Raw genomic sequence first — 23,644 nt, 5'->3', positions numbered from 1 at the left:
GTTTACAGCAAACAGCACTCACTTAGGGCCTTTTTCCACAGCTCACTGGGTGGGCTCACTCGCCTGTCAAGTACAGAGCCATAAGAAAGCCTTCCAAATATAGCGATGCACTTAGAATATTGTGTGTCACGTGTTCCAACGGTAAGAGCCTAAAGTGCAGCGTTACTTGTGCAGCCAAGTGAGGCTGGATCCACCAGCGCATGGTAGAATTGCGTGCCTTACCAAACATTACCCCTCTAAACATAAACGGTGGTTATTGTAGAGCACGACACGTTTTTTGCAAAAATCTGGCAGTCTCGCCTGCTCTATGATGAGAACATGACTTGTACTCTCGTAGAGGAATAAGATAAAAACAAATTTCGATTTAAAGCTTTCGTGACTGCAGGGATTCATCTTCTTTGTTCTTTCGGTAAAGTCACGTAGAATGGAAATAATCAAATAATACAAATAAAACAGACGTTTCGGCCACAACGCAAGCAGCCGTCCTCAGGTGAAGAACAGGTCTGTCGATAAGACAGAGTCATTCAGACTCTGTCTTATCGACAGACCTGTTCTCACGTCGTGATAATTATTTTATTATGTTTTATTTTTATTATTTTATTATTTCCATTCTACGTGACTTTACCGAAAGAACCAAGAAGAAGATAAAAAAAATAAAGGTGCAGTCCTGCAATTCTTTTGGTTGCTCTGCTGGCAGAAGAAGGGCCTCCACTAGAGGGAGCTCTGGAGCGTTCCTCGAGAGGAAGCTTTAGCTTACGGTTCTACACAGGCCAGACATTTTGAAAGGGGTGGGGAGCACCCACACTTGACCCCACCACACCTTGCCCGCACCTCTGATTAACACGGTTGGCTACGTGCGGTACGAAATAAATTCACCATACGTAAAGAACCATAGAATAGTACGTACGTACGTATAACCTGTCGATCGACGAACTGTGGAGTGCCCATTTATTCTGCTAGGTGGTCAGAGGTAAGGGGATGGGGCCGGGGGGGGGGGTGATTTCCGAAACTTGCCCCAATTTTTCAACTGCCACATCGGGAAATGGAATCGGACCGAGGTGCTCCAGATTGCAAGGCCGGTGTGCCAACCGCTACGCCATGGCAGCGTCCAAAGTAAAAGTAGGCTCCATACATTTCTGGAGAAATTGAAATCAAACAATGGGACCAATACCACGCGAATTGTCGTGGGATTCAAATGTTTGTCTATTGTTAAGGAGTGGTGGCGACCGATTTGGGTTTGTTTAATATATTCTTGAAATTAATAAAAGCAATAAGCTTATCTTTCCTAATGAAACCAGTCAAAATATACCAGTAAATAATGGATGGTAATTTAATATCACTGCATAATGAAATTTGCCTGAAGCAACAGCCAGCTCAAGCCAGCCTACTTTATCTGATTAGGCCTATTAATTAGGTATATAAGGTCAGGCTGTGTGTTCTCTCTCTCTCTTTCTGCTTGGGCAATGCTCCGCAAGGCTACAAAATCAAAATGTAGAACTGCCGCCAGAAATTAAAGTAGAGGAGTTGTTTTTGTTACCTGTCCGTAACGTGGAAGTAATTGCCTTAAATGCGGACTTTCTCGTGCCCCGGGCATTCATTAACAACCTACGCAGCTCAATTGAAGTGTTATTGTATCCAATGCAAATGCGGACATTAGCGGCAAACAATCTAGATCTGCTTTGGCATAACGTTTATGCAGGAGCAGCATTTACCCATCTCTCTGATTTGTCGTTCGAGATAATAAAAAAAAAAGTTTCTTTTTTTTTTAGCTTTCAGTACAAATTAAATTCAGCAAAATTGCAAAAAACAGCAATCCCTGCTAGAAGGTTTCGCATAAATTCTACGTCACCCCAATGGCTTCAGAAAGTGGCCGTTCGTCGTGTAGATTCCAGAGCAACTCGTGCGGTTCTCCCGGGGGGAAGAAAGTAGTTATGGGTTTCGCTGCCGAAACTCGGAGGGGCCAGTTGCCGTAGGCGTGACCTCGCGGGGAAAAAAAGTCCCAAGGGGTGCAGCTGCGAAGAGGACGACGTGGAGAGCAAGGGGGGGGAGCAGCTTCATCTCTGGAGCAGAGGTCGCAAACGGGTTTTGATTCCTTACCCGTACCCGTACCTGGCCGCACCAGGGTCGCAAACGGGTACCCGTACCCGGCCGTACCCGTACCCGGCCGTACCCGTACCCTACACCCGTACCCGGCCGGGTACGGGTATCGGGTACCTGATTGCGACCTCTGGGATGAAGCCATGTTGCAGGCACGGGTGGGTTGATTCTAGGAACTTGAATTGTGAGAAGAGACAAGACGTTGGGAAATGAGTGACAAACAGTTACTCACCAGTGACTCACGGCCTACCCGTCCCGTACCCGGCCGCACCAGGGTCGCAAACGGGTACCCGTACCCGGCCGGGTAGCCGAGTATCGGGTAGGGTACGGGTATCGGGTACCCAGTTGCGACCTCTGCTCTGGAGCCTTCCCACAGACTGAGGCGTGGCGGCGATGGCAATGATAATGGTAATGCGGCAGACGTTCTGCTGTCCCCGCCGCTGCTCTGGCTCTGTCACGATAGACGGGCTTCGCAAATAACTGCTAATGCACGGTAACTATTAATTTTGCATTAACGCACAGCGATCGTTTTAAAGTGGTCAAAGTGAAGGCTGCACCGTAGCCTCAGCTGACCTTCACGAGTGAGCCTCCTGTGTGGGGTCTAGCCAGGGAAACGCACGCCAGCCCGCACCCCCGCATGAACTTCCTCTTTCTGATGTGCGATTAAATCCATATGTGTTTGAATAATTAAATAACTCAATAAATGTATGAATAGTCAAAATTCAAAGTGATTTCTTGAACTTAATGAGCGTTGAGGCAGTGCTCATGCCCTGATCATAGCCCTGAACAAGTGGTGAAAATTCCACATTACAATGGTGGGGGTGAGTTTCTCCATACGCAACAACCCTTGAATTTGTTACGGAGTGGTATTCAGTAGCTTTTGACATCCATCACTTTGAGGGAATGCAAGCAAGCCATTTGTGTTTTAAAAGCTAAGTTTCGCCTTTTTGAATCTTGAAGTTGTCAATGATTCCCAGAGCGTATCATCAATTTTTGGTGACTGTGGCCCTCTTTCCCCTTTTAATGGGAGCAGGTTTCTCAAACAAATCTCACGTGATAAAGAATGACTGAAATTCCAGTGCAATTAAACTAAGCTCTCACCTGCCTGAGATAAGAACCTGATTGATTACATTAAACTAATTGCATATGCCCGTCTTAAATTTCCATCATCTTGTTATTGAACTGCTTGCGTCGCTTATGCAAAATGAGTTCAAATGCGGCTAAGGCAACGGCTTCCCATATTTATCCAGGACCAATTAAAGCTGTCAGTGTCTCTTTTAAATGTATATTTTGTAAAGGTTTTCGGACAGAATATCTTTTCTCTAGTAGCCGCATAAGGCAGCTGCTTTTGTGTATCAGGAATACGGCTGTGCTGGATTCATTTTGCATGCAACGTATGCCCCCACAAGATTAATGCTCTTTTAGATCAGAACTGCCTTTTTTTTGGCCCAGCAAGCAGGGTTATATCTCTTGTCTAATCATCTAATGCATTTGTAGCCATCCAATGTTCCACTCCGCCTAACAGCAACGGCGTGCCCAGGACGACTCGCATATCCATTTTCTCCAATTTACCTATTACATTTGGATTTCCTCTACGAGGTTATTATTTTTTATTGTTATTATTTCGTGTTATTGTTTTAGTGGGATGGGGGGGGACGAAAAAAAACACATCGCCAAGTTGCTGTAAAATCTTTACAAATGACCATGACGACTGGGTCTTATTTGTGAAAGAGACTTCTTGTCTCTCCGAGGCATCTCGCCTGGTAAAATAAAGGTCACCGACTGACTGATTGATGCAATTGTCTCAACTGAGAAAATGTTTTGACCCGTTCACAGAAAACCTTGCGTGCTTTAATGCGCTACGGTGAAATGGCTCGTCAGCACATTTCTTTACGAAAGGTCACCAATCTTCAATCTCATAACATTTTTGCAGTGTTTGTGGCCATGTACCGCATGCCACTGAGCCTTCCTTTTATATTGTTTGCCTTCCTTTGTGTGAAAGACCCTCGATTTTTGTGAAGGCCGGGTAACAACGGCGAGCTTATTTATTAAACGACCTAAATGCCACCTTGTGTTGCCAGCTCAGCTGCGCACGCTTTCCTTTCGAGTCACATTTTGGCCTTTAGGGGGAAACGTGGCATTCCTGAGATATTTTGAGACTAGAGAGGGGGCCCAGCTTAATCGCCGGTCGGCCTTGGTGTGTGGACGGGATAGCGGGTGTGACGGTGGGTTGCTGGGTAGGTTGGGCGCATTCCCACTGCTCGCATTGTCGCCGAGCGGGGAAGCGATGGTTGTTTTCACGGTACAAAGAAATGCGCCGTTTACCGACGCCACGCGGTGCACCACCGTGGCGCCGTGGTGGCGTTGGCGCTGGTAAATAATAGATGATTTTGTTTGGCAGGGCGTGGGGTGCACGCTCCTAGGAGCAGGTGCCGAGGATCGTGGGGGGTCGTGGAAGGCACAACAGCATTAAAGGCATCTTCTCCGATATGTTCTCTCGCAGCAAGCAGTGGGGGGGGGGGGGGTTTATAAAATTTACGCAAAGGGCACGTGAAGCGCTTGGGATTTTGTTTCGATTTTAGTGTCTTTAAAAAATACATATAGACATACGTATCTAAACACAAATATAATAACCCCGCTGAAGAAGCACTCGCGCTCATTCGATGTCAGATGGAAGTTGTGTGAACTTGGTATAAAAGGACATAGCGCAAAGTGTCTGAAATTGGCGTGCCTCGCAGCCGAGAGCTGGAGTAATATGCAACTTTACTGGATGTGGCATTGGCTCGGGGCTGTGTGTGCGGGCGTGCCCCAGCGCAATCGGCGGCTGAGATGAAATTGTGAGCCGAGCCTATCAAAGGGACATTTGAGAAGGAACCTATTAGGCTTCCGATGTCACCGCAGGAAATTGCTTGTAATTGTGTTAGAGGAGGAGGGATGGTAATTGTGATGTTATCTAATAATTTCATATTGGAAAGGGGGGAGAATTGTACAACATATGGTGTAAATGAATACTTTGGGTTGTTATTTGTTGATCCACTGCAGGAATGTGTTGCATTTTTATTTTTCTTCCCAGTATCGCACTCGCTCATTAGCTCACATTTCTCACTGTTTGTTAAGTTGGGTCCCCAAGGCGTGTATACAAAAACAAACGCGGTCGCATAAAATAAGTGTGCTATTGACAAGCAATTATACATATTTACCTTCTAGAGCCGCTATTGATTCCTCAGAAAATGGGATGCAAACCTTTGTAGAAAACGGCAACCCAAGAGGCTTGGAGTGCCGCCTCTTATCTCGTACTGTCTAATGTGGTTTCTAATTATACCTACAGTTCCCCTGTGCTGCGAATGTAATTAGGGGGAGTGGGTGGGGCATAATTTGCTGTTGCATCAAATGTTCTCTGGAGCAGGCAAGGCAGAAATACTGCTTGTGTACGGGACACAGCGGGTCCCAGGGGGCAACTAAGCGCAGTAATTGATGAGGGTTGATCTTGCTGTATCTCCTGCGCCACATTGCAGCCGCGCATATTAATGAGGATGTCCGTGCATGCATTTTAACAGCCCCGTTTGTCCACTCGTCGTGTTGCGTGGGCATGTGACGAGGCGCGGCTTCAATGCCGCGTTAATTCCTAGGGGAAACAAAATTACGTTTGAACAAAAAAATTGCATTCTCATATATTTCTTATGCAAGTGATGAACGATAACAACTCACGTGCAGTTAGCCTTAGTTAAAATGTAGTCGCCCAAGCTGTGAATTCCTACGCCCCGCCCCACAATAATTACGAAAGTAAGGGCATGTCTTGCCTGCCCTTGTGAAATATCTTTGGGAAATTGCAAGGGTAAATGCAAATCGTGATGCGGTGATTTGAAAAGTTTTTATTGATAGAATGCCTATCAATCAATAATAGTCATATAAAATACAAAAAGTGGAGTTTCATTATGTTGACTGCAGTCCATTGCTCTTTTATTGATAAGACCAATGGGACTCGGACATAAATCATACGAACCATGCGATTAAAAGGCTTAAACACTGAATGTTTGTGGTAATGCATTGTGGCAACATGGACGGTGGCGGCGCGGTGGTTAGGCATACTGTGCTGTTAGCAAACCCGGTGGTCGAGCTCCATTCCCAACAATGGCTAACTCGGTTAAATGGTGAGCTACATCTGAAACGGTCCTGAGCTCCCACCAATTCACGTTGACCAGGGTGGTGAAACAATCCCCAAGACCAACACGGTGTGAGGAAGGCCTACATCTAGCAGTGGATCGACAAGTGCTGTAAATTAATTTTGAAATATATTTTATTCAGGTGTTCTATTTGTAAAATGCTTTCACGTGAAATGGCAGTGTCTCGTCAAACTATGCGGCGGATTGCAGATCAAGGTGCACGTGTTCGCCTGTGAAATTTCAGGAGAAGACTAGTCTGTATTCTGTTGGATTGGCCGTATTGTCAGATTTGCGGGTGAAAGGATGGTATGCCTAAGGTCACATCAGTCAGAGCAACTGGGAGTATAAATGGGAATATATTGTTCGGATAAATTTGAGAAAAATGAGTTGGTTATTGATGTGACCTTGAGAGACTCTTTGGCTAGAAAATCTATCAAAATCCGAGTGGCAATTAATTGGACTCAATATTAGCTCTAGGCAGCATACATGCTGTGCTTAAGATTGCTATGGTTATTGATAATATATACTGTACTGCATATACTATTTACTTATAATAATCACTCTGGGAAAAAAATACCTGGCAAATGAGTCACACCTTTATGTCATGATAGTGATAGAGGTGATATTGCTACTTCTGCTGTTGCTGATGATGACACTGTTGCTGATAATGGTCCTGCTGCTGCTATTGATTATACTTAGGGGCACCACTATGGTGAGATGTTAAGTACTTCCCATGGTATAAAGGAGGTCTTGGGTTCGATCCCGACCCTGACATTTGTATATTTGGAGTTTGCATATTCTCCCTGTGGTCACATGGATTTTTCTTCGGGTCCTCCGGTTTTTCCCTCCTCGTTTAGAAATGTGCGTTTAGAATATTCGGCTGCCATACATTTCCACACAATAAACCATTTTGTTGAGGCTGGATTGCTTCTGAAAAAGAGCTATTTAGCTGAGTGGGCCTTACCTGGTAAAAAAAAAATAGTTTAGTGTACTTTCTGATCGTAATGCTTTTGCACCTCATGCTGATTGCTGATACTATTACTGTTGATGATGATTGTACTCGTGATGATATTGCTGCTGCAGGTGGTGATGATACCGCTGCGTTGGTGAAGTGGGTAATACTATGTTTTGTATGGTGATGGTAGTTTCGTCGAGTGGCGATGGTGGTGGCAATGGTGGTATTTTGATGGTGTGATGATGGTGGTGTGATATTTGGTGGTGGTGGTGATTGTGGCGGTCTCTGTGTGTGTCTTTCTTTCCCAGGCTATGGCTTCGTGGATTTTGATAGCCCTGCAGCCGCCCAGAAGGCAGTGACGGCTCTCAAGGCAAATGGCGTGCAGGCACAGATGGCAAAGGTAAGTCCCCTTAAAAGCTGCCCATCAGCACTGCTGTTGCAGGATCCTCAATATGGGGAACAGATGGGGGTTGGTAGACATCAGGCCAACATTTTGAAGTTCAAAAACTCTATCATGGACTTAATAAAGCAGACTTCAAAACTTCAAAAGCAAGTTTTTTAATCTCTATTTTGTTTTTATGCCTTAACTGGTATCCACTGTTTCATATCCCGTAAGACTTTGTGGCCGAAAATAATTTAGCAATCTAGCTATAAAATAGTAAAAGTCAACTGTTCCTTCAATTTCATTACATGGTGGGGATGGGCACGTGTGGGTTAGTGGTTAACATACGAGCTATGAATCCATTTACCTGAGTTCAAGTCCTGGTCATGGCTAACTTCTTTGGCGAGTCATGTTTGAGCCAGTCATGGGCTTCTCCCCTTTGACCCTATACACGATCCCGTGGTGACCATTGTATGGTCAAACAGCCCCCGGCACTGTCACGCTGTGGTATAAGGCCTCCATGCAGCAGTGGATTTACAAATACTGTAGCTGAAAATTATAATCATAAATGTTAATTTCTAGAGTAACCAGTGTCCAACGCTTGGCTTCATTAAACCCTACCGCATGGACACGTTCTGTATATATGTTGAACTTATTTTTCACCGTACGTAGCAAACCGTGCTAATCGGAGGTGCGGGTCTATTTCTTGTGTTCGTTGTCTGGAGCATTGTCCATCGCATCGCCCATCGCATCGCCTGTAGACTATCGCTGGCCATCTCAGTCTGCATCGGTCATTTTATTTGAAATGGAAGATTTATTTCACTTATAAATCACCACATCTCAGCAGCATGTCCACTTTTAGTAAAAACCTATGCACCTCATGCACCCTCTTCCTTTTCAACGGGCACCAGTTCTCCTGAGTACAATATTGAGTCCTGGGGATGGTGCCGTGATCGAATGGGTAGCGCACTGCACTTGCAAGCCACAGGTCCCCAGTTCGATTCGATCTCCCGGCGAGGCAGTTGAACCAATGGCCATGTCTCTTAAATGTGCCCCCCCCGCCCCCTACCTCTGTCTACCCAGCAGTTATAAATGGTACACCACAGCCACAGTTAGTCCATCAGCAAGCCACGTGTGGTGGGGTGAAGTGTGGGGATTGCCACTTATTCCATCATGGAAGAGCAGGCCAAATACCGTCTGGAGGGGTTCTCTGGAGCTCTCTCTCATGGAGGCCGTTCCACCAGCAGTGGCTTATAATTGCAGGTCTGCACTGGTTTTGTGAGTGTGCAATGTATTTAGCGCTATTAATGAAACTGAAAATCCCATCCGATTGATTGATTGCAATTCTCAGATTTGTAACCACGGAGCTGTCAGCAAAGAGACTTCCTCAAATTGATTTTACGAGAGTAAAAATTGGTCTAACAAGGAAAATGAGTCTGACACCTGCATGTGCGTGCGTGTGTGTCGCATAACGCGTTACGTAGGTCACCGCAAAGTGAGACACGAAGACATTGCCATGTCATATTGATGCTCTGCTATTGGGACATATTGATAGCTTCAACACAGATTGTGTCATTTTAGGCCGTGAGGCAGCGGCAGAGTGATCGGTCGCTTGGTGCCGCATGTGTTTCGTGGCCTCCCTCATCATCAATTTCCCCTTCCTGAGTGCACTTCCAGTAAAGGGCAAGGTACATTATTGCGATGGGCCAAATCCAAAGTTAGAAAATGTCCTGAAACTTAATTTGTTAAACAAACTGATGATGATAACTCTTTCATTTTCGTTTAGGTTTATTTTTTGTGCCTAGAAAAGTGGTCATTTAAATCATTGTGTTCCCACCCAGTTATAACCGAGCTGTTTAAGTAATCGAATACTCTTCTTGGTTCTTTCGGTAAAGTCACGTAGAATGGAAATAATAAAATAATAAAAATAAAACATAATAAAATAATTTTCACGACGTTTCGGCCACAATGCAAGCAGCCGTCCTCAGGTGGATAGCAGGTCTGTCGAGAAGACAGAGTCGTGAGAATTATTTAATTCTGTTTTATTTTTATTATTTTATTATTTCCATTCTACGTGACTTTACCGAAAGAACCAAGAAGATGAATCCCTGCAGTCACGAAAGCTTTAAATCGAAATTAAATCGAATACTCTTACTGATTATCAATTTGATTACTCGACTAATCGGATAAGATGAAAATTGTTGGGGGAAACAAAAGTCTCACCTCTGTTGCCATACGTGATGCTGGACTGGAGATGATGGGCAGGCCTTAAACGTGTCATTGGCATCATATCCACCACGTTACACTAGGCCTGGCGCATAGGGGTGACCATAATTTTTTAAGGGGCTTGAGTAATTGACCAGCGAAAGTAATCGATTATAAGTTTTGTTTGATTAATCAAATTATTCTCCGGTTGCTTGAGCTACAGCTCACACTTTCACAATTGTCCCTGTGTGCCGTCACAGCCAGAAACTATCCGTGCTCGTTTAATTCTATACTAATATGTTGGTTGTTATGATGCCGATATATTAAAATGCTTTTGTTTCGCTAAGCTGGTAAACTTAAAAATGTGTGGTCTTCTGTCTAAAGAACGCTTCATATTGGACCTCATTGTACATGACAGCCTCATTATCAATCCAGTGCTGGAGGAGGGCTTTCCCTACGCCATTGTAGTTTATGGGGGGTTACTTCACCAAACTTCACCACGCCGATCAATGCGGGTTGGTGAAGATGGGGAGCATAGATGTGGAAGCATGGAAGTAAAAGCGTTATGACAAATTTACTGTACCTCCCTCTACCGTGCACAGTGTAGCTCCGCAGCCTGTTACAACCTTCTGTTCAAGATGTTAACTACCTCGCCTGGTATGCAGGAGGTCGTGGGTTCGTCCCCAGCCATGGCGCCTGTATATTTGGAATCTTAGTTTTCTCCCGGTGGTCGCGTGGATATTATTCTGTGTTCTCTGGGTCTTCCCCTCCACATTTAAAAACATGCTTTTAAAGTAGTTGGCTGCTTTCAATTTCCACATGATAAGCCACTTCGATGAGCTATCATTTGTGGCCAGGTTTCTTCTGATAAAAAGCTACATAGCTCAATGTGAGCCTTAACTGGTCAAATTAAATTAGTTTAAGCCCATAATTTTAAAGTCGCTGACCATCCAAGCACTATCCAGACTCAAAAACGATTAGCTTCTGAGATCTGATGGGATTGGACACATTCTGGCTGATTCTGTCATTGGCTGGATCGCATTAAGTCGCCATATTCTGAACTGTAATTTGCGTGCGATTCATTTCATTGTGCCGGTTTGTTCAATTAGAAATAAGACGTAACAGTTGTATCATATTAATCTCTGCCCATGGTGCAATGTTGCATCACACATCCAGATTGCATGAAGGCGTCAGTTCGTGTTCCTCTCTTGCGACGTCTGCTCAACCACAACGGTTATTTTGACCTGGAACGAGTACCTGGCATTACGTTGTGCAGGATCTCAAGAGTCCGTTTAAAAAGTGGAAAGAGGGTACCAGTGGGTCACCCATCCTTGCCCATGAGTTGGATTAGGAAATAACAAACCAATGGCAAACCATGCTGGTGTCATGCATGACATGATGACGACGAATATGGAATATCTTAGTTGTCAAGGACAATGAATGTTGCCTGTTACACTTTTTTTCTCCACAGCTGTTAAAGCACTTACAACAGCCCTGGAGGTGTAAATAGTCTTATGGGAGTTTTAAAATTTATATATTTTCGCATTTTCAATATGGTTAGCTGCTGCAGAGGTTTATTATTCTGGTTTATGCTAGAGGTGGGCTATAAATTGTTGGAATTTGGCTTGGTTTTCAAATGTGAATTGGCAGCTTTAATAACAGACTGTGATAAAATTGAGACCAGTTATTCGCTGGGCGCCAGCATCCCCCACGTTCCTCAGGCAAAATTCCTCCCGACAATTTTTACACGCCGAAGCTGATAACAAATGCTGATCAGTTGAAAGAAACAAGACACCGCATCTGCTTTTTTTGGCTACAGCGTTGTCTTCCTGGACGTCGCAACCTACAAGAAGCGCTGCGGGCTTCGAGTCATTTCCGTTTAAATAAAATGACACAAATTGCACTGTACAGCCCGTTCGTGGGGGATTACGGACGGTGACGTCAGTTAAGATATTTCAAAATGAGCCCGTCCATTCATGCATCCCCCCGCCCGCGCGCGAAAACTTCTCATAAGGCTGCTCATTGTGCACGGCGGCGCGCGAGAGGGCGAAACCGTAGCGGCGTGCGAATAAAAATTAAGTGAAGCCAAAGGTCTCGGGGACACAATGTGCGGCGCTGCGGCGCGAACCGTGCGCGCACAACGCGCGCTTTTGCGCGGCGTTTTTTTCGCCTCGCGAATATTATTACACGCGAGGTCCTCGGAGTGACGCCACCCACAGAGGTGCTCCCCGGGCACCTGCAGATTAGCGCCCTCACAGCACCTGCAAAGTGGTCCATTAGGGCTGTCGTGCGTCGTGGAGGTGGATTACAGTGGTGCGGTTCAAGCGACGCTCCATGCCTGCGCAGCATCGGCTAGGAGCGATTTAGCCACCGGGATTCTCAGGCTAAAGCTGGAGGGAGTAAAACGGGAAGGGCTGGCAGAGCTAAACACAAATTTCCGCCCCCCTTTATCCCACAAGCGCCACCAACAATGCGCGCTTTTCATTCGCGCTCCTTGGCAGGACAATGGGCGCAGTTAGGGGAAAATGTCAAGTGATCAGCGGCTGGTTCAAACGCAGGCTTTGTAGTAGCATTCAATGGCAGTGTATGCAGCCCGGAACAAGCTGGTGGGTGGGGTGGGGGGTGGCATTTGGGAAAGATGGATCTTTGCGGGGCACTCCAAATACTTTTCGTCCAAAAGCCACTCCAGCATCGAGGACCCATTAACACGAGCTTGACAAGTCATTTAGCCAGGGCCTGCGTTATTGCTCGCCCAGGTTATTCATTAAAAAAGTGTTCACACTGACACAAAAGGCGTTACAGTATACTTTACTCTCACACCTAGAATATTATTCACATGGAAATCGCGCCGGCACATGGCCACTCATAAACTTTCGTTCATTCATTTTTTCATATATATATAAAGTTTTTTTTTACATTAAATGTAATATTTCCTGCTGAAGGAATTCATTAGTGTTGGTTGGTTAGAGCAAGTCTCTAAAATTGGCTGTTGAAAAATGGGCCGTTGAAAGTTTAGCAGACGAAATTGCAGTTTGAAGCGTGCTAATTCGGAAACGGTGCATAATATCGCGTTTGACTTCTCCGCAGCCTTTATGCCAAAATAATCATGGCAGAGGTTTCAGCCCAGTGCTTGTAAATGGCCATGAAGCTTCCTGGCTACCCACATACGTTTCCTTCCAAACAGCTACACCGAGCTCTTTATTAGCTAGGGATCAGAGAGAAAGAGAGCTAAGCTCTGTTATTGATGTAGAAACGTCTTTAGAAAATGAAACGGTTGATTCTAGCTTAGTGAATGGCATTAAAATGGAAGGAAGTAGCTTCATTGAGTGATCGGGGAAAAGGCACGGATTTGCATTAAAACAAAGCTATTATTTTCCAGCATGTTCTTTTGTGCAGCAGTTACATTCACATCGATGAGCGGGACCCCCTGCATTAATCTGGTGAATTGCTAGGAACCCAGAGGCACTCACTCAGGCAGTGAGTCCCAAACAGGGCCTTGATTAAAGGCACGGAAATGGCACTTAAAAAAACACAAAACCCCGTGAAAAGGGGGTAAAGTTCTGACAGGAAAGCATGGCTGTTGCCAGAGCGTTTGGCAGAGAAAGGTGGAAACTGAAATTCCCTTCGACAGGCCATCTCCCTGGAAAGTGTGCAAGCGTTAGCGCCGTATGGGGCATCTGCACGAGCCATACGATACAACGCTCTGCTCACATTTTCTCTGCGTCGAGATGTGCAAGTTAGGATCAGTCTTTTTTAATGCAGGACCCTATTCGTGTAGATCAAAGAAAAATGTAAAATAATTGCATGGCATCTCTAGCCCAGTGACTTGCAAAGCAAGGGGCTGGTAAACATCGCTGACATCTGCACGCCTCACCCATCTGCAGGGACAGTGAGATAACTCTAGAAGGCAGAATAGCAAGTAGGATGTAAACCCGTTGATTAAGTTCATGTTTTTTTTTTACCCAGGCACAAATAAATGTTTCAAAGGAATCAGCCACATTTCCTTAATAGAATCATCCTGCAAGAAAGAGTTTTGAGAATGAGTGAGGCTTTGCTGGGTAAAAATGGAATTGAATTAAACAAAGCACTGATTCACATCACCACCATGAGTCATTCTGGTTTTAGTATGCAGACTCTCCACAATGGCACATAATGATTGATATGTGCAGCAATTCATATAACTCAGTTACATGGTTACTTTTCATAAATCATTAAACAATACACTCTGCAACATTTTTGGGGTTTGAAACAAAATGACGTTCAGGTGGACCGCCCTCCGTAGGTGCACACAAAGACAAAGATCCCCCGTATAGATTGAACAGAGTGTTGGGGAACGTGTTGTTAGCGAGCACCTATGAAGGCTGGAACTGCACACGAGGGGGTGGGTGGCCAGCACTACCCACTTCCGCACGTACGTTAATAATTAGAGGAAAAGCAATGTTAAACGAGTGATTTCTTGGGTGCTTCCCAATTTCAAACAAAGGAAGTCTATTAGCACGGTGGTGTACATTGGTGAGACTTTTTACAGCTCCCAGACAGTCCGCGGAGCCAGAAAGGAAAGCAGCACTAGCACAGTGAGATGCAATGGTGGGCAGATAAACAACAGATGAAATGTGCCATTGGGTTGTGTTCTGTTACAGAAATGAGCCACATACTCCGAGGGTCATGAATAGGTCTTCGTTTTTTTTTATAAACAAGCAACAAACCTCCTTTAAAAAAAAAATCAAAACCCGTGTACATTTGGTGTTGACTCGGGTTTTTTATGTTCGCAATCTCGGGTGTTCTTTGAAAACATGAAAACTGTTCCAATTTATTTCTGATGTACACTTTCTTCCCAGCTAAATCTTAGGTGACAGAAATAGCTTTCTTACTTCCCAGAACACAGTAACTATCAGAAGTGATTTGCAGCTCAACTCTCTTCTGCCATCTTTAGAAAAGGGCACAATCTTCTTCTAAGCCCACCACTATCAGCCTAACTTAAAATGACCTTCCCCCGCGCTCAGCCCCGATAGTTGTGCGCCAGTGCAGTGACGTGTGGGTTGGCTGTCTACCGATGAGAAAAAAAACTGAAAATTCATACCAGTGTAGGCACAAGGGAGGACATTCTATTTCAGGATAAATTAATTCGATACAGCTCAAAGTTTGTTTTACCTAATCCTTGGGGTCACAGATTATTTATGTAGAACGTAGAATCTTTGCAATTCTGCACGTATCTTTCAGTTATTGTGTTCAACAGACTGCAGTTTATGATAACATGGGACTTAATTTATCTCATTTAACAAGGTCTTGTATACAAAGCGTGGCCAAATACAACGGCTCTCCATCTGTGTACTCTGCATATATGCACAGTTCAGTCCACACTCACAAGCGTGGGGAGGTATGGTCAACTTCCATCACTGACAGGGTTTAGGAGGTATTCGTCCAGCAATTTATTGACAGATATCTGTAAATAATAATTTGCATGATTCTTATGCTTTTATGTGCAGCATTGTGCAATGGTATACATTACAATGTGTAGCTTGCATGTCCAAACAATGATGAGATCCAGAGGATTGTGAGGTGTTGAAAATATGAAACAGACTCAAAATGAACAACTTTTTTGGAATTGAATCTCGATATTTGTGTACATATATATTTATACGTGCCCACACACACACATAACTTGGAACGCATGTTTTTAAATGCCAGCACATTTTAAATATCACCGACTCTTCTCATTGAGTGTGCCTTTCCAGTTGCATTTAGAGGGAATAATAATAATAATAATTTTGTTGTTTTGCGGTGACCTTTGAGTTGAGTGACGTGTGACGAGGAAGCAATCTCCCTACGCTTGCGCTATAAAAACAAGCCTGATTCAACATCCGCTGTGCCTGGAGTGTTTTAAAAAGGCATTCGGTTTTTCCATTTGCCTTTGAATGATGTTTTGATGGTTAATCTAGGACGGTGACATGCACGGTGCTCGGCAAAGCCAGAGTCAAACGGTAAAGCTGATGCTGTTTGGCAGCGCAAATTGTCCATGAAAGCAAAAGCGCATTACCAGCTGCGAGAAGTGTTAGGCGGCCGCATTAAGATCATACGCTTTAATGCCTGCACGGAATTAAATGAATTAAAAATAAATAATGAACTTTGACGGCACGGTTTCCACCCATTCCTCTTCATTTTCTTGATTTATGCCTGGCTTCCCCCCCCCCCCCCCTCAAAAAAAAAAGTTAATCAATTTTACAGCAACGACAGACTTTGTTTGGCTGTGGCATTAGTGCAATGTTGGCGCCACTTTGAAGGTCACAGGAAAGCCTGCAAGAGGCCCATTCCAGCTGTTAATTGCATCCGCATGGAAATATCGCGTGCGGTTGTATCTGGCCGTGCTTTCCTGCTGCAACGCAATAACCAATCTGCAGGATGATGAAGCTTGCCCAGCCAGGTAAACGCCATGGCTCGGGTTGCCACCCATTCAATTTTCCCAAATTCATACTCTTTTTTTGAAGTAGTTGTCCTGGAAAATCGGAATCGTTATGTATCCTGGAGAGATCCGATGAGCCATAAATCTGTTTTCACATATGTCCAGCAGGGGCAGGTCAGAAAGTTAAAACAACAGACAATACAAAAAAACGGCTATACTGCAAAGTGTAGGAAAGGAAAGGAAATCATCCACAATAAATATGTAAAATAGTGTGTTCAAATTGCATAAGTATACTAATTCCCAAGCTTGAGCAAGGCAGCAAAATAGCAGAAAGAACAGTCCCAAACCACACCAAGAAAACACAAAGTTCCTCAAGAAAATTGCACGTAAAAAAGAGTGAATGTAAGTCTTCCCTGGATCATTTAAAGTTCCGGTTTTGTTAGTTGCATGATAATACACCACCCCAGAGAATGCATTTACATGCAGTCCTCCTCAATTTCGCGCTTGTGAGATATTCTTCTTCACCTGATGTGCCCCAAGCACGGCACGTGACTGCGTTTGCTCTCTGGGCTTGGTCACCGGCTACCTAAGCCTCACCGCTCATCGTTGCTTTAAGAAGCTTCTCCCAAAAGGCTCTTAGGTTTTTTTCAGTTTAACACGCGGCTAGATTTCGCGACCAATATTATTCATAATCAACGTTTTTGGGTTTAGATCACGTTATTTATAAATGTGGCGTAACCCTCCACCACCCGACACGGCCAATCAGTAAAAAAGTGTCACGTTGACAAAAGACAAATAGTTTAACACGTAGGCTTTCGCGACCAATATTGTTCATAATCAACGATTTTTGGGTTTAGATCGCGTTATTTATAAATGTGTCGTAACCCTCCACCACCCGACACGGCCAATCAGTAAAAAAGTGTCACGTTGACAAAAGACAAATAGTTCACTGCTTTAGCCCACCGGTGTGTTGAAGCGTGAAACCACAACATTTACAATTTGAGTACGACGTTTCGCTGGTAATTGCATCCAGCATCATCGGGCAATTCGCCAGAATGGTGAGGCTCTGCTGTGTCTCCCGTTCTTATATAGAGCAGCAGCAGGGTGACGTCATCATTAACTCATTAACTCATCAGGTGCAAAGATTTGAGGGGGGGGGTTATTGTAATTATGTACTTGATTAGTAATAAGGCTATTGTTACGATGCGAGTTGTAGATTAGTAATCATTTGGAATGTGTTCTATTGTGATTATGCTGATTATTAATGTAGCATAATCACAATAGAACACATTCCAAATGATTACTAATCTACAACTCGCATCGTAACAATAGCCTTATTACTAATCAAGTACATAATTACAATAACCCCCCCCCTCAAATCTTTGCACCTGATGAGTTAATGAGTTAATGATGACGTCACCCTGCTGCTGCTCTATATAAGAACGGGAGACACAGCAGAGCCTCACCATTCTGGCGAATTGCCCGATGATGCTGGATGCAATTACCAGCGAAACGTCGTACTCAAATTGTAAATGTTGTGGTTTCACGCTTCAACACACCGGTGGGCTAAAGCAGTGAACTATTTGTCTTTTGTCAACGTGACACTTTTTTACTGATTGGCCGTGTCGGGTGGTGGAGGGTTACGACACATTTATAAATAACGCGATCTAAACCCAAAAATCGTTGATTATGAACAAAAGACAAATAGTTCACTGCTTTAGCTCACCGCGGTGTTTAAGCGTGGAACCAAAACATTTACAATTTGTGTACGACGTTTCGCTGGTAATTGCATCCAGCATCATCGGGCAATTCGCCAGAATGGCAATTACCAGCGAAACGTCGTACTCAAATTGTAAATGTTGTGGTTCCACGCTTCAACACAACCGGTGGGCTAAAGCAGTGAACTATTTGTCTTTTGTCAACGTGACACTTTTTTACTGATTGGCCGTGTCAGGTGGTGGAGGGTTACGACACATTTATAAATAACGCGATCTAAACCCAAAAACGTTGATTATGAGTTTTTTTCAGTGTCTAACTTATCCTATTCCAATCAACACATCGCCCCACAATTGGTAAACAGTCGCTTTAAATTGAGAGGGGTTTCTTGCAACAATATCAAACACATGGCTGAATAGAAGATCGCACTCATTTCAGATGTGCATAGTTTGCATTCGGGAACTTTTGCATGTCCCCCCCCGCCCCCTCTAAAAGTGAACTCGTGCAGAACTGTCAGGCGGAAGATTGGAGCTGATCCATATTGTGCGTGTGTTTAATTATAAGAAATCCCCATAAGCTCGTACTGCTGGAAATTCTTCACTTGACAGCCTCACTAGAGATCACAAAAGCCTCTTCTCGCGTGTCCACAAGTGCACTTGAGTACAGCACAGCAATCACCGTGACTGTGTGGACACTTATAACCTCAACAATATAAACATTTCAAGTGCCGGCCTCTCCTCGTTGCGGAATAATCCATCGATTTAAATACGAACAAATAAACCCAAGCTCTCCAGCTGGCACGAGTGCTCCTTGCGATCCCGCGCTGATCTTGAGCAGGTGCTTGGATGGCTGCCACGTGCGCGTGGCATCACGTAGGGAGACGGAGGGGCTTTTGCCGGAGCTGCGTCCTGTCGAAGCGTGCACCAACGCAGAACGTTCGTGCTGCGCCGCCGCTTGGAAATTGTATTTCTCGGCTCTGTGGCAGCCTGCCTGACTGTGCAATGTCAAGTGAAACATATGCCCATAGACGGTCATCAGCAGGTGGGCAGATGCAGACGCGAGGCATCTCGGGTTTGCCATATCGTTTGCATCAGCCCTCGAAGCAGATTTTATTTTTCCACTGGCGTCTCCATGTCTTGATTTGTGGTGAATATCAGGGCCGTAAAACTCTCCGATAAGTGATGAATAAAATGGAAGCACTTTTTTGTTTTACTTCATCCAAGCCCGGTCTCCATGGCCATGTCTGCATGTGCTATATTACAATCAACTCGGTATGAAGTTGTACGTTGGCTTGCTTGATATTTTTGACATAAATCCGTACTATTAATCATCATTATCAAGAGCAATGAGCTATCTACTGCTAGATGGAAGCTTCCCCAATCAGTCACCACTGCTCACCGGCTCCCATTGGATGGAACAATCCATTTAGCAATTGCACACGAAAACTGCAGTGGCCATTCTCTCAGGCATGTTCACTTCTTTGGTTGCCACTCAGTCATTAGTCTCAACCACTGGCCATCAACTCTCCTAGCGACCTGTCCAGCCTAAGCCCACTTAACAATCAGTAATCAGTATGAAGTCTCTAATTAGCAAACATTGTCTCCGATCCATGGGTTCCTCTTTCTCTCTTTCAACGTCATTGCAAGCTTGCACTGCTCCATGCTTCTTTGTTCACGTTTTATCCTTTGTTCCACTTTATTTGCCAATATCCATATTTCTAATCCAAATGCCGTAGTGGGTAATATACTACACTGATTTAAAACATCCATCTTGAGGCACGTTGGTGTGTGCATTTTCGTTATGAAGTTCAATTTTCCAAAAACCACTTAAGCCTGCTGTCATCTGCATCTATATTTCGTTATTTAGATCCCAGTCTGCTTTCAATAACTGCCCTATGCATCAATAATCTGCCACGTTTAACAGTTGTGTCCTTGCAACAAATATCTTTCATTGTGTTCGTGAAACGATTCTCAACAAATACTCTGCTATGTCTCCCTCCACAGACATGTAAATCAGAGCACCGGGTTTGGCCAAGGTGTTGGTTGATGCACAAAAGAGAACAGACATAGCAAAAGAAGACACACTTTCATGTCTGATTTGACTGGGATGCTTTCAGATGTTTTTTAAGTGATTTATACCAGCCATCAACCTTTGTTTCCTGTAGAAATACAGCACATATCAGCAGTCTTTTGATATACAATCTCTCAGATGATCCTGCATTCCACCTGCATATACAATGCCGCTGAAATTATTCTTAAGATTATGTTTGCACCAGATGGCTGTAAATAAACTGCACCCATAAATGCAAAAATGTATGCGTGCATGTGCATATTGCGTATACATATGCCTGCCTCCTACTTGTAATTGCAATTCAATAGTGATTATAACAGCCTCAGTTTTTAAACATTTCGCTGTGGTCTATCGACTGATTAAAAACATTCATTCATATTTAATATGCATAGCAGCAAAGCCATATGGTTGTTTATATGTTTCTGTTTGGTTATTCAGGCAAATCAAATGCAGTATTTAAAGCAGAACTTGATTTTTTTTATTAATGACCAGTAATGCAATACAATACGTTGGTGTAAATAAAGGTATCATCCATTCTTAAAGAATTAGCCGTGTGAACTGATTGGTTGAATGTTGTGGTTATGTGGCATAGCTGAATGTTATCTCCCTCGCCTAGTACGCAGGTCGTGGTTTCGATCCCGGACCCTTACACGATGCTTGTTGTATATTTGGAGTTTGCGCGTTCTCTCACCGCATGTTGGTCTCGTGGATTTGTCTCTACATCCTTCGGGTTTTGCACTCCACATTTAGAATCATGCATTTAGATTATAATCAGGCTGCTGCTATACATTCCCACGTATGATAGCAACCACTTCATTGAGATACCGTGTGTGGCCAGATCGCCTCTGAAAAAGAGCTGATACCTTGGTAGAAGTTGCCTGGTAAATGAAATAGAAAATGCGAAAGGCAAAGCCTGTGTCGAAATATGAAAACCTTACAGTGATATTCAACAGCACGTATAACCTAAATATATTTAACAATCAGAACTGCAATGTTGGCAGGCACCTGCCCTCGCCAAGGCCTCAATACGACATCTATCACCAATGCCTTAGCTAATATATGGGCATTTAGAGGCACGAGACTCATTCGCTAAAATCTTCATAATGCCGCGTGCGTGCGCGCGCGCACGTGTGTGTCGTTTTATCGACCTTGCGCAAACTTGCTGTCTAAATATAATTCGATAATAATGGATGATACCTTAATGAACACCCTTTATAGATGCATGATGTACAAGCATATGCCTTCTGTTCGCAGAATACAATTTGCACACTCACATTACTACACGCATTTTTATACATTACTCTCCAAGTGATCCAAAGCTGAATTTATTTGGCTGGGTGGCACTGCAGTTTGAAGCACAGGGGATGGACCACTATTGAATACTTCAAATCCCAGTTGGGGTTCCATTCTGTCAGTTTTGGTCAGATTGTGTCCATCTTACCCTCCGGGGAGATGGTGAAGCAATCGAGTGTGCAGGCGGTGCAACTGCATTGACGCCCACAGCCCCAGAGGGGTCCTGGCGCCGGGCTACGAAGAGGAGGGAAATTGTACAGGGGGCCCCCATTTCATTCCTTGCATCAGAGTGGCTCATTGAAACCACGCAAAGCTACGCCCTCTGGGATAAATTGAATTAGCTCAAATTTGTAGCATGTCAGCAGCGGTTATCTTATATAGAGAGAGAGCTTGGCCACTGTCATAAAAATGGGGAATTTGCACCAGTAGATATGAGGACTGCCCAACTCTTGTGTGAATGTAGAGACACTTATGTACCGTATAGCTCTCCAACGTGTTGTCTGGCTGTACCACATGTTGTTTGGCATGATGCCCGAATTTTCACTCCATGTGCTGGCAACTTCTTCAGCAACCGTTAAGTTCTTGAGAAAGTTCCCAGCACGTGAAGCGTAACGCCAGATATCGCACCGAACAACACGTGACTGAAAACGCATCGGAGGGTCATGCTGCACAGCGCAACAGTTAAAAACCTACACGGTGGCACCGCCGTTAATTATATTTTCAACTAACATTAGTTTTTTGTTTTTCGGTTTCAGCAACAGGAGCAGGACCCGACGAACTTGTACATCTCCAATCTGCCGCTGTCCATGGACGAGCAGGAGCTGGAGGGCATGCTCAAGCCGTTCGGCCAGGTCATTTCTACGCGCATCCTCCGCGATGCCAACGGCACGAGCCGCGGGGTCGGCTTCGCGCGGTAAGTCACGCTCGGCCCGGGGTGGGGGGGGCCGAGCAAGGCCCGACCGCCAGATGCTGCCCCCCATCTTTTCGCGAGGTCGCAATTTACACGACCGCGACGACAACCGCCGCCCTGGTGCGTTGAGGCCACAGGCGTGTCCCCCACGTCCACCCACGGCATCGTAGCGGTTTTCCATGGGCGGAGAAATTAAAAGACGAACGGCGTGGCGGGTAAATGGGTGTTGTTTCTTGGTGAATAGGAAGGAACACTTCGGGCAGGTTCTTATGATGGCAAATGCCCCTTTAAATGTCGAATTGTGGCAATGCCGTAGCTGTCCGATGTGAACTGAACTGAATTGGGTTTACATAAAAAGCTCCCGACGTGTGAAACGGAACGTTGGACATTGAGCTAAACAAGCAGTACAATCCGAAAACAAATTGGAGAGCGAAACAGGACAACCTTGAAATCCTACGTGGTCGTGCTGATGTCTTCATTATACACAATGGGGGAAATCGCCAAAGCGATGTGTTTTCCTCAATTAATCTAGATTTGAAACTGGCTCTTAACCCTGTTCACTGATGGCACATCCAGATCAGCATATTCCACTCATATTTGCTCAAACAAAGTATATTCTGGTACCAGTTTCAACTTCGTTGAGCCTTACCAGATGGGTATGGTCCATTAAACAATTGCTACTCAATGGTCATTAATGTTATGCTCTTCTTTTATTGCATTATACTTTCCTACAAGACTCTGTGAATTATATACTAACTATGGTGATGTGATGTGACATGCAAGATATCGCCTCTTGCGTATTACTCTTCCTTATTTTGTTGTGTTTGTGAGCTGGCTGTTTTTGTTATTCGTTAACTGCGGCATTTGTTTGAAAGCTCCACGAAATGTCCGGCTGCGTTAATGTTGCCGTGCGCTCGAGTGCGGCTCGCTGAGCTCACCGCAGTTTGCTCCCTACAACAGAATGGAGTCCACGGAGAAATGTGAAGCAGTGATACAGCATTTTAATGGCAAGTTCATCCAAATCCCACCTGGTGTTCCAGGTAACAATCGCAGCATCTCACCAGCAAAACCCTCACTTTGGAGACTGTTTGTTGCGTTTTTGCAATTGCATTACCGATACGTTCGCACGGTACCGACTATATATTCACGTAATACTTTTCGCAACAGATGCGTGGAATTAAAATCAATTGCTTTTTTTTTCGAAAGTCATTATTTTTGTTATGAACTTGGTATTTAAACGTAACCTTTTATGTTTCAATGAGTACCTAGCTGCATTTGACGAACAATTATTTCAACAAATAGCATTTTATAATAATAATAAAATATTAAAGGTCCCTGCACTATTGAGGCAAAATTATCAAACAGCGCATTTAATGTGGTGAAACAGATGCAATTGTAGCTATTAATAAGTAACTCATTAATTTGCAAGAGAGAAAAAAACATGCATTGAATA

The 23,644-nt window shown here is 44.3% G+C and overlaps 1 protein-coding gene across 7 annotated transcripts in view; it reads left to right on the top strand.

The window, feature by feature from the left end:
* LOC144720951 (RNA-binding motif, single-stranded-interacting protein 1-like) overlaps positions 1–23,644 on the top strand; it is a 273,511-nt gene that overhangs the window by 234,472 nt on the left and 15,395 nt on the right. For all 7 annotated transcript variants that reach the window (XM_078598148.1, XM_078598146.1, XM_078598151.1 and 4 more), the window contains 3 exons: positions 7,524–7,615; positions 22,037–22,194; positions 23,152–23,231. In XM_078598148.1, coding sequence (XP_078454274.1) covers positions 7,524–7,615; positions 22,037–22,194; positions 23,152–23,231 — 330 coding nt within the window. The remainder of the gene's footprint in view (positions 1–7,523; positions 7,616–22,036; positions 22,195–23,151; positions 23,232–23,644) is intronic.

Source organism: Lampetra planeri, chromosome 10 (genome assembly GCF_965212315.1).
Source record: "Lampetra planeri chromosome 10, kcLamPlan1.2.h2, whole genome shotgun sequence".
NCBI lineage: Eukaryota > Metazoa > Chordata > Hyperoartia > Petromyzontiformes > Petromyzontidae > Lampetra > Lampetra planeri.
The sequence above is the reverse complement of the archived record's forward strand: the minus strand, read 5'-3'. Positions and strand labels throughout refer to the sequence as shown.